Source organism: Cyanistes caeruleus, chromosome 11 (assembly GCF_971803275.1).
Source record: "Cyanistes caeruleus chromosome 11, bCyaCae1.hap1.1, whole genome shotgun sequence".
Taxonomy (NCBI): domain Eukaryota; kingdom Metazoa; phylum Chordata; class Aves; order Passeriformes; family Paridae; genus Cyanistes; species Cyanistes caeruleus.
In genome coordinates, this window is record NC_141711.1 from 7,013,997 (window position 1) to 7,029,508 (window position 15,512).

The window sequence follows — 15,512 nt, forward strand, 5'->3', positions numbered from 1 at the left end:
TTCAAGGGTGCTCAATGGGAATGTCTTTATTCAAATGAGATGCTTAAAGTGAATGAAAAGCTCCCATAAAACACAATTTCCTTTTCCATCAGAAGGAAGAATCACTTGAAGAGACAGCTTTACTAGCACACTGAAAAGATACTAATAGGTGATTTAGAATAAAATGGAAAACATTTGTTTTGCTCACTGCTGTGATACAAAGATGTGCAAAGACATACTTTCACCAGGGCCTCACGTTAGCACCACCAGGAAATCCTACTCTGTCCTTTTAGTAAGGTGGCTCAGTGCTCCTAACACCTCTGCACACACTTCACCTAACCACTGGCTTAGCTGAGACTGTTTAAAATTTAACCATGTCATCCTCCAGGCCAATATTTTCCAAGTAGTTTTCAGGATGAATGCCCCAAGAAAAGACAAGAGATACTCCAAATTAATTCCTTTACAGCATTTAACTTGGGCAGACACTGCGTATGCAGGGTTGGGTTAAAGTACCTCCAAAAGCTACAGGCGAAGAGATTTTAGTCCAGGGTCTGCCTCAAGACTTACCAGGCAGCACACTTAGGGGCTTGTACTGAGATGGCTCTCCCTTCCCACTGCCCTGCAGACCTGTCCAGCACAACATCTCTGCTCATGGGACTCCCACGAGCCACAGACACCACCAGCATCACCCACAGCCAGGGTTTGGCACAGCATTCCTCCCCTGGCCAGGACAGGGCATGACCACAGAGAGCAGGTGATGGCATCAGCACAGAGTACCTCTCATCATCACCAGAGCGCTTCTGAGATGCAAAGGTTCGTTTAAATCACTCCTTGAAGAAGCCCAAGTGTTTCAGTGCAACTCTGCCAGCTGCAAGTAAAACATCATGTTTGTGACACAAATAATTATGTAGCAAAAAATCTCCAGTACTGACTCAGTAAGCAAACAAAAATACTTGCTTTTAGAAGGACTAATGAAAAAGCATCTTAAAAATAGTGAATACCAGTAACAAATATGTACACAGTAGGTGTACTATTCAATCACTTATTATCAAAGTAAACACAAAGCACATGATAAAAATGTTGTTGGGATCACAAAAATTAATAAACAAATAGGACCTTCACTAGGACTTTTATTACAGACAAAATATATTGCTTCAGGGCACTTGGGTAAGTGACAAATCCAATCTGAAAGGGTGATGGACTGTGAGAGCAACAAATAATCCCAAGATGCTGAATTTTTTTTCCACCCCTCAAAGATTCATTGCCTGGGTGAGGGTCAAGTTAATGAACATCCTAATGTGTGCCAAATTTGCAATAGACTCTGTATCAAGCACAGATTCTAATACTAATTAAAAACTGCTACTGTAGGGCCAGAAAAATTTATTCCATATTTGATCTTATAAAACTTTCAAAATTCATATACAGGTACCCAGAATAGTGGCTGATTTGTACTTTAAAACATGAGGAAGGAAGAAATGTTTTGTGATAAAACTAGGATCAGGCCTAAATGAGAAAAAACCTCATGTGAATATTTGAAACGTCTTTTTAAATATCAGATTAGGCATGGAAGTGTCTGGCAGGACCTGTAGAAGAGTGTGGCAGAGCTCCAGGAGACACTGCTGGAGGATATTAGGGTTAGGCTTGATGTTAATTTCCACATTACAGGGTGACTCCAAGGTCATGGATGTGGGTTGCAGGAAGCTTAAATGAATCAGTGTAATTGTGGATGGAAAAGCATCCGTCTGATCTGTTCCAGGAGAGATGGTGGAGCCAGATTTGGGGTCAATGACGTCAATTCTGGGGAGACTCTTCAGTGGTTACTGCACCCCAGTAGCACAAGCTCAGAGCAGAAGCTCAGATGGGAATGGCTCAGCCTCCTCACACTCCTGACACAACCACCCTGCACAGGCACCACCACACGGGCTTTTCTCCCAGGGATCCTGTCTCCCAGCCATGCAAAAGCACCACTGCACCAGATTGCTCTGCTAGTGTCTAGTGATTAGTACACTTCTATCATTTTCCTCACTTTCCCCTTTCAAAGGGAAAATTAATCCAGGTCCAGAACTACCTAAGAAAGTGATTCCAGCAGAAATGAGAAGCAGGCACCTTGTTAAAAAGGTTTCTGGGTTTTCCTTTTGGTGCTCCACAATTTCCTGCTACCAGAGTTACAACAGCAATAAGACAAAACAGAAGCCAAGCATAACTTCCATATAACCATAACTTTAAAAAAAACCAAAAAAACAAGAAAGAATTAATCTTAGTTTAAAGATAGGTTTCAAAACTCTCTGGCTAATTGTACTAATTATTTCTCTTGGACTCATTTTTATTTCTTGCTGGAGACTTTTGCAATTTGTAGGTTGGGGCTGAGAAAAATCTCAATAAGCAGGTGTGAAGATTGCCCTTTGTTTTGGGAGCATCTGGAGCTACCTGCTGCGAAGTGCAGTGCTGCTTTAGTGCATTCAAGACTGGCCTGTGGCCACATGAATCACCCTCACTTGCCACCAGCATTAGTTTTATCCTCCTGCATCCTCCTTTTCCTTAGCTCAGGTGATTGGTCTCAGAAGCAAGCGCAATGTCCATCCTTTCAGTCTGGAAGACTCCCTCCCCACTGTGATCTTGCTTTAATAGGAATGTTTTCAGGTTCTTCCAATGTCATTTCCAAAACACCCAAGCCTTCTTGCTTTGCCAAGCTGTCCTGTTCAGCCTTACCGCTTTGTTTACCAGCTTCAAGCTCTCAGTGCTTGTCATCTACTGGCCAAGGTCTAGCAGTTCATCTTTTGGGAGAAGAAAATAAAGCCTCAAATTCACAGCAACAGAAATGAAAGCAGCTGGTAGCACGACTTTCTTCGTTTCAAGTCATGCTGGAAGGTGCAGCTCATAAAAAGCAGCACTCAGGTATTTTGACTGCTTCAGTGTCACTGCTGACAGCCCCAACAGCAGCAGGGTGTCAGATGCTCAGCAGCTTCTCTCCTTCCACCTACACCTCCCCCGGTTGACAGCCAATAATCAGGACTGTGAAGGCATTTGAAACGAAAATGCCATGGGAAGATGGACCTGAATGCTAGACAACTGGTGGGAAATTCATCCTACCTAACAATGCCTGCAAGCCCATGCAGGGAGATGAGCCTCAGCCCCAGGAGCAAAGTCTTGATTAGAGAGACTCAACTTTTCTGAGCTGCTTTTTCCAAGCGGATTCACTGCTCTGAGATCTTTCCCAACTAAACTCACTTCTGTTTCTAGAGCATCCCATCTCCATTCTGTGGAGGGAGCACTGAAGAAAAGCAAAAATAGCAAACGCATGAGGAAGTCACAGGACTATTTAGATGAAGATGACACCAAGGTAGCACTGGGCTGGATTTTCCAGGGACACATCTGCCGCCTCATGTAATCTGCATATCTCTGGACACTTTTTGTATACGCCTCAGGTTTGAAAACAAAATCTCAAATTGCACAAAATCTGAGCATATTCATGCTTCTCCTATAACAGCAGCTAAGTGTCATCTCCCTTCTCACCTGCACATTTCAGGTATATTTGCACCATGTAGCCAACAACCCCACTGTACATGCCAGACATCCCATCTGTGCATGTTGAGTTCAAGGGCCAGCCACAGCCTCAGCTGGATCCCTCCTGCAAATAAACCTTGTTTTCCATCATCTCTGCAACATGCTGGAATGTTACATTATCCATCAATTACTTCCAGTTTTCTAATAAGTAAAACTGTGGGAAATTGCAGATCCAGCCATTTCCTTCTAGAAACAATGGTCGATGTGCCTGGTGAAGCACCAGGAGACACTTGATGGCTACTTCTCTCTGTTTTATTAACTTTTAAAATAAAATAGTATTTTATAATCATGTAAACTTAAAGCACTTCACTACAGGGTGTATTTGTAATGAATGTTGGAGAAATGACCTATTTGGAAGTGAATCAAATTACAAACTCACATAACACAATTTTCAGGATCTCTCCCATGCATACTAAGCAGAAATGAAAGAAAATGTGGACACGTTCAAGACAAAAAATAAACATGTAATACCAGGAAATGTGACTTTTGGAGTAATAAATGTATGTCAGACAAGAATAACATTTCAAGGAATCAAATTCAGTTCCCACTGTTTGGAATTTGCTGTATCTTAGAACATGTTAAAGAAATAGATGCTTTCAAGTCTGGTCTGTGCACAGCAATCATAAGCAAAACAGCATGTGATTTCCCAAGGAAGAAAAATAATTTTAGAGTCACAGTGTACTAGACTTGAGATTGAATTATGCATTCTTTTCTTAATCATCTCAATTCCTTGAAGAAATCACTTATACAAAAGTGAGCAGTTTCTGCAGTGGACTTGGCATATCTAAAACTAGAAAACTGTAAATGCTCTTTTGAAGCAGGATCTTAAATGGCATGAACATTATATATATATATATGTATTTATAACTACACTACAATTTTCAGACATACTTAAACCATAAAAAACCTATAAAAACTGTTTTCCTAAATAGCTAGGTTTAAAGCATTCAGACACCAAGAGATGCAAACAGGCAATTAATAAAATTTTCAAAAAGCATTTCAAAATTATGGTTCAAACTCATTTTGGTTTTTTGTTTCCCCCTCCCTTGGAGTAGCTATTTCAGATCCTCGCCACTGCAATGGATGGGAAATCTCTCATTTCCAGCTTAAGTTAATGGCTACACTACAGTTTTTCATCTTGGGATGATGTGTTGTTCATTTTTCCCTGCCTGCCATTTTCCACTCCCCAAGCTTTCCCGGCCTCCACAGGGCTCTGGAATCTGTCTTCTCCTCCGCTGAGCTGCCATTCCCAGCAGTTGCCATGGCCCCATCCACACCAGGTCTAGCCAAATTCATTCCTCCTGCACACCAGAGGAAAACTCTGGAGCCCCAGACTGGTGCTTAAGTGCAATCTGCTATAAACGAAGGAAACCTCCGTGGCGCTGGGCCAGCCCCAGCCCCCGAGTGCCGAACCGCCGCGAGCCAGCCGGGGTTACCTGAAGGGGTAGGCAAAGGCTATGTCAATGCTGAGGTCACTCTCTGACTTGTTTGCACAGTCCACACTGAGGCGCAGCTCTCCAGAGTACCCGCCGCATGTTGCAAATGCAAAGATTGCAAAAAGCTGTCAAAAACAAACAACATTTTTATTTTATTTCGTTTCAGCGATCACCACAAGCAGATCCATGCAGTAACTCTAGCTGCAGCACCGGCCCCCTCGGGTCAGGTCATCCATCACTGCTTGCATTTAAAGCATTGCCATACATTATCCCTGCACCTTCCCTAAAGCAAAGAACCACGACACACGAAGCTCTGTTGCCACACAGACAGACACATCACCATTTGTCCATGCCAGGCGTCTCAGCTCATCCCTCCTGTCTTGAACCCCATTTGGGATTCACAACCCAAGCAGTTATTTAAATCACCCCACTGACAGGTGAGATTGGACAAGAAGAGAAGGATGAATATTGACTGAACATAATGAGTAATTCTTAACCCAAACAAAACACTGGCAGAAGTATTTAAAAGGTGCAACCAGAAGTAGCAGTAGCAGACCCAGACAGCTCACACAGCTGCCATCCCATTTTGTGGCAAAACACAGAGCTGAGCTGCCCTTCTCCCAGCTCATGTATGACTTAGAAAAAAATCACAGTGTTTTTTAAAATTACTTTTCCTAAATTACTATCATAATCCAAAGTGGACACAGAGGTGAAGTAAACTGACTGCAAAGCAGAAAGGAATTACAGACTTTGGCTGAAGTCAGGCAAACTGGAAAGGAAAAAAGAGCTTGGGTAGTTCTGATGCAAATCTACTACATCTTAATCTTCCAGGAGAAAAATAATGGAGGAGGGAATATGCAGGGCAGAGACACATAAGCTTTCATATCAAGGGTTCAAAGAAAAGAATTGGAAACAGGCATGGGTATCTTCAAACACCATTGGTGCAGGCCTCCTTGGATGACCCTAAGTAGAAGAGGGGACAATTTATTTATGCAGTTGTAATTTACATTAAAGGACAGGTTAGATTTTGTTGATTGCAGCACTATAGCTCTGAAGTAACTCCATTAGTTTTAACAGAATTACTGAGATCTACAGACGGGCAGATAAGGGAAATGGCAAGCAAATGCCCAATCCCAGCCACAACTAAATAAGCTAAAATCAGCAACCCAGAGGAAAGGAAGAGAGAACACGTCTGGGAAAGAAACCATGTTTTTGGACACTGAAAAATTAGGCAGCAAGCAGATGTAATGGCAAAATAACAGACTGAAAATATAATAAATAGAAAAACGAGATCTTTTCTTGTTGTACAAGGCTTTGCAAAACATGCCATTAATCTTAGTTCTCCCAATTTGCAGCATAAACAAAGCCCCAGGTTTCACAAGCCTCCTTGGAATTCAGCTTTGCATGTGCACCTTTTCCCCAGAGTGACAGATTACAGGGGTGACACCTGAACACTGGGGCAGGGAGACCAACCCTCCCTGGGTGCAGAGCAATGTGCTGAGCATGATGGAGCACAGGGAATAACAGGAGAATGATGCAAGATTCCACCCTGCCACTCACTTCCAATGTGATCAGGGTATATCATACATGGAGGATAGATTTGTAAAGGTATTTAGGTACCTAATGACAAGAAAAGTTAATAAAAACTTTGAATCCATTTTTCTTGCTGAGCTCACTGCAAAAGAGGAATCCTGAACTTCACTATGAATTGACCTGCTAAATATGTCACAAAATAAATGTTTTCACTACAACTTAAGTAGCGTTCCTTCATCCTAAATGAGATACTTCCTCTGTACACACAAGAAGTTTCTGCCCTTATATGTAACACAGCACTGAAAATCAGCATTAATCACCTCAGGTTAATTTGTGAGGTGATGTCAGAAAACAATAAATTAAGGAGAGCAGGAGGGAACACTGACCTGCTTTCTGGCCTAATTAACAGAGTTGCAAATGCAAATGTTTTGCAGGTACATAGCCACAAAGATTAATAGTGATTATATAAAGAGGGAACTTGAAAGCCAGCAGTGTGAGACCTGCCATAAAGAAAGAGCAAAACCTCTCAGCAAGGGGACAAGCAGAGTAAAGAGGTGCAATTGAAATGCATCTCCTTTAATCATGCATTAGGAATCAGTATTATGGGTGTCATCATGTTTTTTTCACCAAGGGCATAGAGCCATGCCCAAAAACAGCTCAGGCCATTCCTTTCCAGGAAGCATCTCCTCCAGAATTCCCAGTTTTTCCTCTCCCCTATTGGGAACATCTCTGACAGCAGACTCTCACCAGGAGATAGCTCAGATGCAGCCTTTTACTCACCCTTTAGCCCACAACCAGCTCTTAACCAGAAGCTTTTCAGCAAACCCCTCCAGGCACAACCACCAGCTCCCACCCTCACCCAGCACCCACAAGGCAGGTGGGAAAAGGAAAAGGACCATGCTACCAGACCTTTCTACCAAATGTCAGCAATGTCTCAGCCAGCTCCAGCTTGGCTCCCTGCTATGGTTGGAGCAGATGCTGCTGATGGCTGGGATCACCCAGCTGCCAGTAATGCCCAGCCAGTGCCCACAGCTGCATGCTGAGGGCACAAAGCACCTTTAGGAAGCATATTTACAGTTTCCATCAAGGGAGTGCAGAGTGAGGGCTGTAAATCAATGGTGTTTCCCTTGGGAATCCTGGCCAAGCAGCAGCATAATTCTCCTCCTACCTCTGCGTTTCTCCTTCCCCCCCACCCCAAGTTGTGTTGCTTTATGTTGTCAGAGGAGTGCCCGGAGCAATAAGCCAAGAATTACTAGCTGTTTTTTTGTGCACACAGTAATTCTGTGGCCATTTCAGGAATACTGTAAACACCACTGTATTTTATTATAGCAGGATTTGTGTAAATGGCAGTTGTAAACCCCATAATGGGAGCTTTATGGGCCAGATTCAATAAAACCCCCATCTGTGAGATAATTTTATTGAATCTGGCTGCTCTGAAATTGAAAAGTTTATGGAGAAAGAGAAAGTGTTTCCCCATGTTCCTATTTACTCTTTGCCTATAAATCAACACTCGGCACTAGGCCTATCTGCAAGTGTGCACGCATCCTGCTTCCCCCTTCACATGAGATAAATCTCCCCAGCTGCAGTTACTTCTGGTTATCCCATGGCTGCTGCCTGCCAAGGCTCAGGCCTGGCAGCCTGATTCCTGTGCCTGGATTCCCTGGAATGGGAGGAACCTGCTGCCCTTCAGGCAATAAATCCTTGCTGCCCTGGCTGTGCCAGGCTACTACTCAGGGCAAACCCTGCTTTTTCCTGTGCTCTCCATCCCTCCTGCAGCTGCAGCTATTGTCTTGCCATTGCTACACAGTGGGGAGGCTGCTGCCTTCAAATGTGCCTGGATCCTTGCAGGGAAATGGAAAATGCCTGTTCCCAGCCTGCATCAGGGGTCCACATTCCATGTGGGATAACACAAACCATCCCACAAGTTCAGTGTGTGCTATGGAAGCAGTTACCAGGCCACCCAATGAGGCCACAGACCGAAGGGAGGGAGAGGAAGGAACATTATTTGTGCTTCTCAGCACAGACTGGAGCAATGCACATCTCACATGTCCAGCCTAGCCTGGCTGGAAGATCATCCTTCCTCCTCACGCTCTCAGACACAACGCTGAGAAGGTAATGAGTTTCTGTAAAGCGATTAACACCATTCCCAGATCCTGTTATGGTGATATTCCCTCTTTTACCTCCAGCCTTGGCCTGGACTATAGGTTTATTTTTATAAAGAAGTATAATCCCACAGTATAACTTAACAACAGAAATTATATTTATTATGGTACTGTGTAACAATAAACCAGCTTTCCCTGTCAAATCAGACAAGCATACTTTAAAGACCAGTTGGCTCCTTAGCACTTTGAGAAAAAAAAGCAATGTAACATCCAGCAGAGCACAACTGCTTCTCACACCAGCACAGGGCAGGGAAACGTTCATCATATGATTTATGGAACCACCTCCCTTCTTCCAGTGCCAGGTTTCAACGCAATGGCAATGAATCCTGTAATCCAGCATTCAGGTACTGTCATTTATCCAGGCTCAAGGCTGTTTCCTTTGTTTCCCAACCCAGTGGCCAGGGGCTTGTGGTATGTGATGATGCCCTGAGACATCCCAAGTCCTAGCTGTGAATTAAACAGTTGGTAGTGCCTCAGCACGGAACCCTGGACATCACTTATCCCACCGTGGAAGGGAAAAACAGGAGGATTTTGTATCGCTTCTCCCTGTTTGGCTTTGCGACAATTCCCCGCAATGCCTGCTGAGAACAGTCCCGCTCTGCACACCAGGGGAAGGCAGAACAGCTCCTGACAAGGCAAGTTAAAAGGCTTATGTGGCACATGTTACAGCTGAAACATCCCAGTAGGAAGACAACACTGTCATTTAAAATTGATGAAAATTCTATATAAACCACTTGCTTTTTCTGGGAGCACGTCTGCCCTGCGCAGCAGCCTGCTGGCTGACAGGATGGAGACGTGCTGGGGATGCACCCCAAACCTATCGTGCTGCAAAGGAGAGGACCTGCTCTGCCTGAGGGCTCCTTGGTGGGTTCTCCAGGAGGGCAAGATCTTAAAAAGAAAGTGTCAGTCTTGCCTGGAGCTGTGGTGGCCAAAAAGAGGCTGTGAGGGACACAGTTCACTATGTGGTTAGGCTTCAATGCTTTCTCTTGGCAATGAGGAAGGAAAATGGGAATGAACCTGCTGGATGCTTTCCCAAAGAGGTCCCCCCAGTCCCCTACTCCTGCCCTAACACTGGAAAGCCAAATGGAACTGTTAACACTTTTAAAGAGCAACCTGAAATATTCAAAACGCCTGCACTATTATTAGTCATTTTACATGTTCAGAGTGTTTTAAAAGCAGACCTATTTTTCTGGCATAATTTCTGGATCTGAGACCTCCCTCTCTCCATACCACCATAACAGAGAGACTGCAAAACCTTTGCCAAATGCTCCATTGCCTTACATTTCCCACTGTGGCCAAGAGTGTGTGTGGAGCGAGGAGGGAGCACATTGCTCTGAGGGCTCTGGAGACATTCCCCCCGGCACTGCTCACCCAGCAGAGTGTCTCGTTAAACTGAGATTATTTATTTATAGGGTAGAACCAGTAATTGAACATTGTTATTAAGGTTGCAAAGGGAAGGTTTGAAGGCACTAAATGACTGTATGAGAAACATTTAGTGCAGAATTGATGGCCCAAAATATGTCACCAGTGAAGGATTAGGAAGCACTCTCTCCTCTGGGTCTCTGCCTGTTTCTTTTTTAAAATCTGGCATTTTTCCTGCACGGATCTGAGCTGCAGACTTCCTGGAATCACTTCTCCTACATACAAGCCTTTGTGCACTGGAGATTATCAGATTATTGACTTTGGGATTCCTAATTATATCAACTTGACTGGTTGATGAATTGGAGGTGGATAGCATCGCAGCCGACGCAGTTCTTGTGGGGGTGACAACTAGCTGGAGTCATTTTCCTTCAACAGCTACATAGGGAGAAAGCTGAAATATATTCTGCTTCTGCTGAGAAACAAACCCTAAAGCCACAGTTCACTGATTGCTGGGATTTAGTGTCCCCACCTTAAAAATAGCAGCATTGCTAAGGCTCCTGTGCCAGCCCAGCCCTGGTCTGTGTGGAGCGAAAACTCCGGGGATGAGGGAGCAACTCAAAGTTTGGGCACCAAGAACCACACATGCCACTGTCATCCACCTGGAGGAGACCAATCTGCTCCATGACTTCCACACTGGGCCATGGGGTCTTCCTGAGGCCAACTACAGCAGTAAAACTCTGTCTGGAATTTTAGCACACCCACAAAGAGCAGCCCTTGATGCCACCTGGATGGAAAGACCTGACCCCAGAGCAGGCAGGAACCCCACAACACCCTCTGTTTAAAGCATACCTCATTTAATGCTTAGCATCTTTTTTAATGAAAAAAAAAAACCCAACAACTTGATTTGATTCTTAATGGAAAAACTTATGGAAATGAAATTGCGGTATTTTTAGTGAGTAAAGATCATTTTATAATAACTTGGTTATACAATACTTTAATCCCAAGGAGGCAATTTTCTCTCTTTTGCTTTGAAGAAAACCTTTATCTTCTTCATTCATCATCCATTGATTATTCTAAAAATCCCATTTAGCTCCACCAAATAATGGTATGGTAGTCTTTTCTCATTATATTTTAATAGAATAAAGCCCAACTGTATATGACAGGATTAGACAGCCATTCGTTGGGGTAAAGAACACTGCTCCTACAGATGGCCAGACAGAATCTATGTAATGCCTTTCCTTTTTATTAAGTTCAAAATGTAATGCAAGCTGTTTCATCCAGTATTTAATGGGTCAGCCACAAAGTTGAAAGCTACTGCTAAGGTTGGTAGCATGCATGGAAGAGTTAACTTGCAGAAAATAGAGACACATATAGAGCATCTCTTCTTGGATGCAGTTAAAAGCTGTTGGAGTACAAAGGTACTTCCACAAACTGGGCAGAGCTGCCAAGCTCTTCCAGCACCTCTAACCATAAGTCAAAGGTCTGAGGTCAGCATTTACAAGGAGCTGGGGGGCTTTTTTAATTTAATTGTATAAATTGCTTTCAGCACATGGACATTGGCACATGGGTAACGTGTCTTCCATGAAACAAAACCGACAGGTGCTGCAAACAGGTTTAGGAGTACCTGGGGTAATTACTGGGTGTACATGGCTTAATTTGGGATGTGCCACAGACATACCTACAGCCCTCTGCCCTCAGAACAGCCTGGAAGTTATGACTCTTCCTCTGCAGCCTCCACAGCTTCCCCTTCGTGCCCTTTTCATTTAAGGACACGGGAGCACAAGTTGGACAGACATGTTTAGATTTGTACATATAATCCCTGAATGACTCATGCTGTGACATATGTCACTGCAGCAGAGATGTGCTCTTTTTAGGCCTGAGAGCTTTTCTAGTCCTAGACTTCCAGAAAAAAAATGAAATCAAAAAACCAACTGTGGCAGTCTCTACCAGGATCCACATTGTGACACTGCCCAGAGCATCACAAGTGCCCAGAGTCCTGGAGAGCAGCCACCCCCAGTCTGTCCCCCCTTCCCCTGTCCTCCTGTCTCATGAGCTGCTTTGGCACCAACCACATGTGATCACTGCAGGCAAAACCATGGAAAGTCACGGTAAGGTACAAGAGAGCTTTTCTAATAGGTCAAGTCAATTCTCATTTTACTAACAGGTGATGTGCAACAACCCAGCAAACACTCAGGTTAATGAAAAATGTAATTGTTTCTGCTCCCTCCAGAAAACAACAGGTTTGGTACAGCCTCTACAGCCTGATTATATGGGATTTATTGCGTTATGGGATTTATTGTGTAACAAGTGTAAACATTTAATTATAAAATAAAAAACATTGGACTGCTGCTCGTTTCCTCTTTTGCTTGGTGGGTTCAAAAGCATCTGGGCTTAAAATGGCCCATAATGTAATATAAATGCATACAGAGCACAATCCAAGCTATTACCAAGTAGGATTTACTCCCTCTAATAATCACAGGGATTTACATTATGGCTGAGTGACATGCACACACAGGAAGCACTCTGGGAAGGGAAAGTGCCCCCAAACTTAACATCTTTAAACCCTGGCTGGCCAACACAGGCACAGGGACTCAACCACAACCAAGGCTAGAGCACACTGCAGCCCTGCACGGCAGGGACCACAAACCCAGCTTGCAAAAGTAGCTTTGTACACAGTGTGCACAACATCTGCCCTGGGCTGGGGCTGGGACAAGGCCCCTCTCCCAGCCAGGGAGCCCAGCCCCATTCCCAGCATCACCACCAGGCACCACTGTCTGTTGGCAACATTCCCTGATGGCTCCTGGAACTGCTTCCTCGCCTAATTTGTGCCCTTGTTCTTCCCATTAGCTTCAGCTCCTTTCCCAGCACTACTGCATGGAGCTGGGCTCCTGAGGAGAGCTTTCCTGCTCTGGTGACAGATGCACACTGCAGAACCGAGGCTGGAGCGCTCCTCTGGCCAGAAAATGCTCTAACAGCTGGGTCCCTGCAATGTGGCACAGTGAGAGGCTCCAACCAAACCCTCCCTGGGTCAGCACTGAGGGAAAATGACTATTACAGGAAAGGCTCTTGTCCTTCAATCACACTGTATTATTTATGACCTAATGATTGCCCATTGACTAGCAGGGATTATACATTCCTGAAGATGTTTCTGGGTGAATGAAAGGGCATTAACCTCATTATTATCACGTCCATGCTCATCAGAGGCCATTAGTAGCTTCCTCTCAGCTCCCTAGGTTCCAGTGTAACTATCTGGTGTCATCTGCTGCCTGTCACCTGCTGTCCTACACGCCTGCCCTGGCTCTGTCTCCAAACATGGGGCCCATTGCCTCATCTCAAACCAGATTTGGACGGAAAAATCCACTGGAACTGGCTTTGACCTCAACACCCACCTCTGTGCAAAAGGCTGGAAGAAGAATTTGCTCCTGGCTAAATATCAGCCCACATGGTAAAAATAATTTATTTTTTAATAATTAAGATGATGGGCTATAAATGAGCATTTGCTTTGCTGAGCTCTGGGAATTCACAGGGAACATTTTGAACAAGAAATATTTTTAAAATTAAAACCTCCCTCTCCTCTTCTTTTCTGCCACTCCTCTCAAACTCTGTCCCCAGAGATGGTATTGCTCTCCTTCCCACACTTAAATCATAAAAAGCAACACCTAAACACAACATATTTAGGAAATGCTAACAACACTGTTCTTATCTCACCAGCTCTGAAACACTTCATCTGGACAGGTTATAAGCTGTCCTGCTCCCCTACATCCTCCCCCTTCCTGTGCTGCTCCACACCTCTTGCCTGTCTCTTTTTTATTCACACCCCTTAATTCACGTTCCCTGAAATCTGTACCCATACCTGCTTCCAAATACAAAGAGAAAAAACTTTTCAAAAATCTTGCCTGGATGTTCTCCATTTCTTTCATGGTTCAAAATACTTAATTCTGAGACTGCCAGTCATCTTTCTCTTTCTCTCAGCTGCCACCAGCTGCTGCAAATCTTCTGTGCCACTTCCCAATGTACTTCAAATCCTCCCAGACCCCGGAAAAGAAACAGACACTTGTACAAAACCAATAATGCATCTATATGTGTTTGGCTGTTGCAATCTTTACATCTGCACTGCTGGAGATGAACATCCAGCTTTTTTTTTAATCTATAGACTCTGGCCTATGGAATAAAGCCAGGACCACTAAAATAAGGAAGCAGAGAAAATACAATCAGAATGGAAAAAGCAATTGAACATGCTATAAACTTAGAATCAGGCGAAAGCTAATTATGGCCATGCTCACTGAAAAGATAAGGACACAGTGAGGCAGATAGACTTATTAATTATTTGTGTTATGGTAGCACTTAGAAGCCCCAATCCTTTATCTGGGACTAGCTGTACTATACACGGCAAACACTTAGATGTATCTTTGGGTACTGGTACAGAGTTTTAAGGAAAATGTGCAAATGCTCTCTTCCTTCGCCTTCAGCAGTTTCTGGTTTGTTAATGCTTTTAAAGGAACCCGAGTCCACCATCAGACTCATTCTGAGCAGCTCACAGGATGGTCTCATCTCAAAGAACAAATAATCCAGCATGAAGGCAGCCTGCACTCAGGGCTGGATTGAGCAAACCCCAGGAAACCCCCCCAAAGCGGGGATGAGCTGCATCCATCGCCATCCACATCCCCTGGTGTGGGGGACAGAACGCTCATTGCTGCCAACAGAGATGTTTCATCCTCACTGACTCTGTGCAACTTTGATTGCTTTTCTAATTAAGATACATTTTATGGTAATCTACCAAGCCCCTTAGACTAAATCACTCACTTAATCTGTTGTTAGTGCCCATATGTTTACAGCTTTACAGCCTGCTGCAGCATATTTGCTTTGCCATGGCGCCGGGGAGTTTGGGTGACAGATGAGCCTCTGCACAGCAGTTCAGGTGGCACAGGGCTCTCCCACCCACCCACCCAGCCTGAGGGACAGATGGACAGACAGCCCTGACACACACACACAGCGGTTTGGAAAAGAGAGGAGAGGGAAGGTACAGCACTGCAGATACCCGATGCTGATCACCTGTCTCTTCCTCTGTCTCTACAGACAGCCTAGCACATCTTTCTCATTTTCTCTTCTTTCCTTGCCTTTTTTTTTTTTTTTTTTTTTTTTTCCTCTCCTCCAAAATAAGAGGTGGCACATGACAGGAGAGGACTGCTGAAGAGTTTCACAGTACTGTCACGTCTCTAGATCCAGAAATCATTTACCAAAGAGTTTCACTGCAGGTGCAAGGGCTCTTTGCAGTTTTTTGGTCACATCTGCAAACTAAGGACAGGCAGAGCCAGACCCTCCATCTGCACTGGACACTGAAGGAAATAAAGGCTGAGCAAGCTCCACGGTTCTACAGGGGGGTGTGTTCCCAGCCCCAACCTCAGCTGCAGTCCAGACACACCCACGGGCACTTCCAGCTTCTTCAGGGCTGGCACCGTGTCACCACATGCCCCTG

General features: G+C 44.3%; 1 protein-coding gene across 8 annotated transcripts in view; it reads right to left on the minus strand.

Moving 5' to 3' along the window:
- Positions 1 to 15,512, minus strand: part of SYNPR (synaptoporin) — a 98,136-nt gene that overhangs the window by 21,227 nt on the left and 61,397 nt on the right. For all 8 annotated transcript variants that reach the window (XM_086845931.1, XM_086845926.1, XM_086845924.1 and 5 more), the window contains one exon: positions 4,980 to 5,104. In XM_086845931.1, the coding sequence (XP_086702057.1) occupies positions 4,980 to 5,104 (125 nt within the window). The remainder of the gene's footprint in view (positions 1 to 4,979; positions 5,105 to 15,512) is intronic.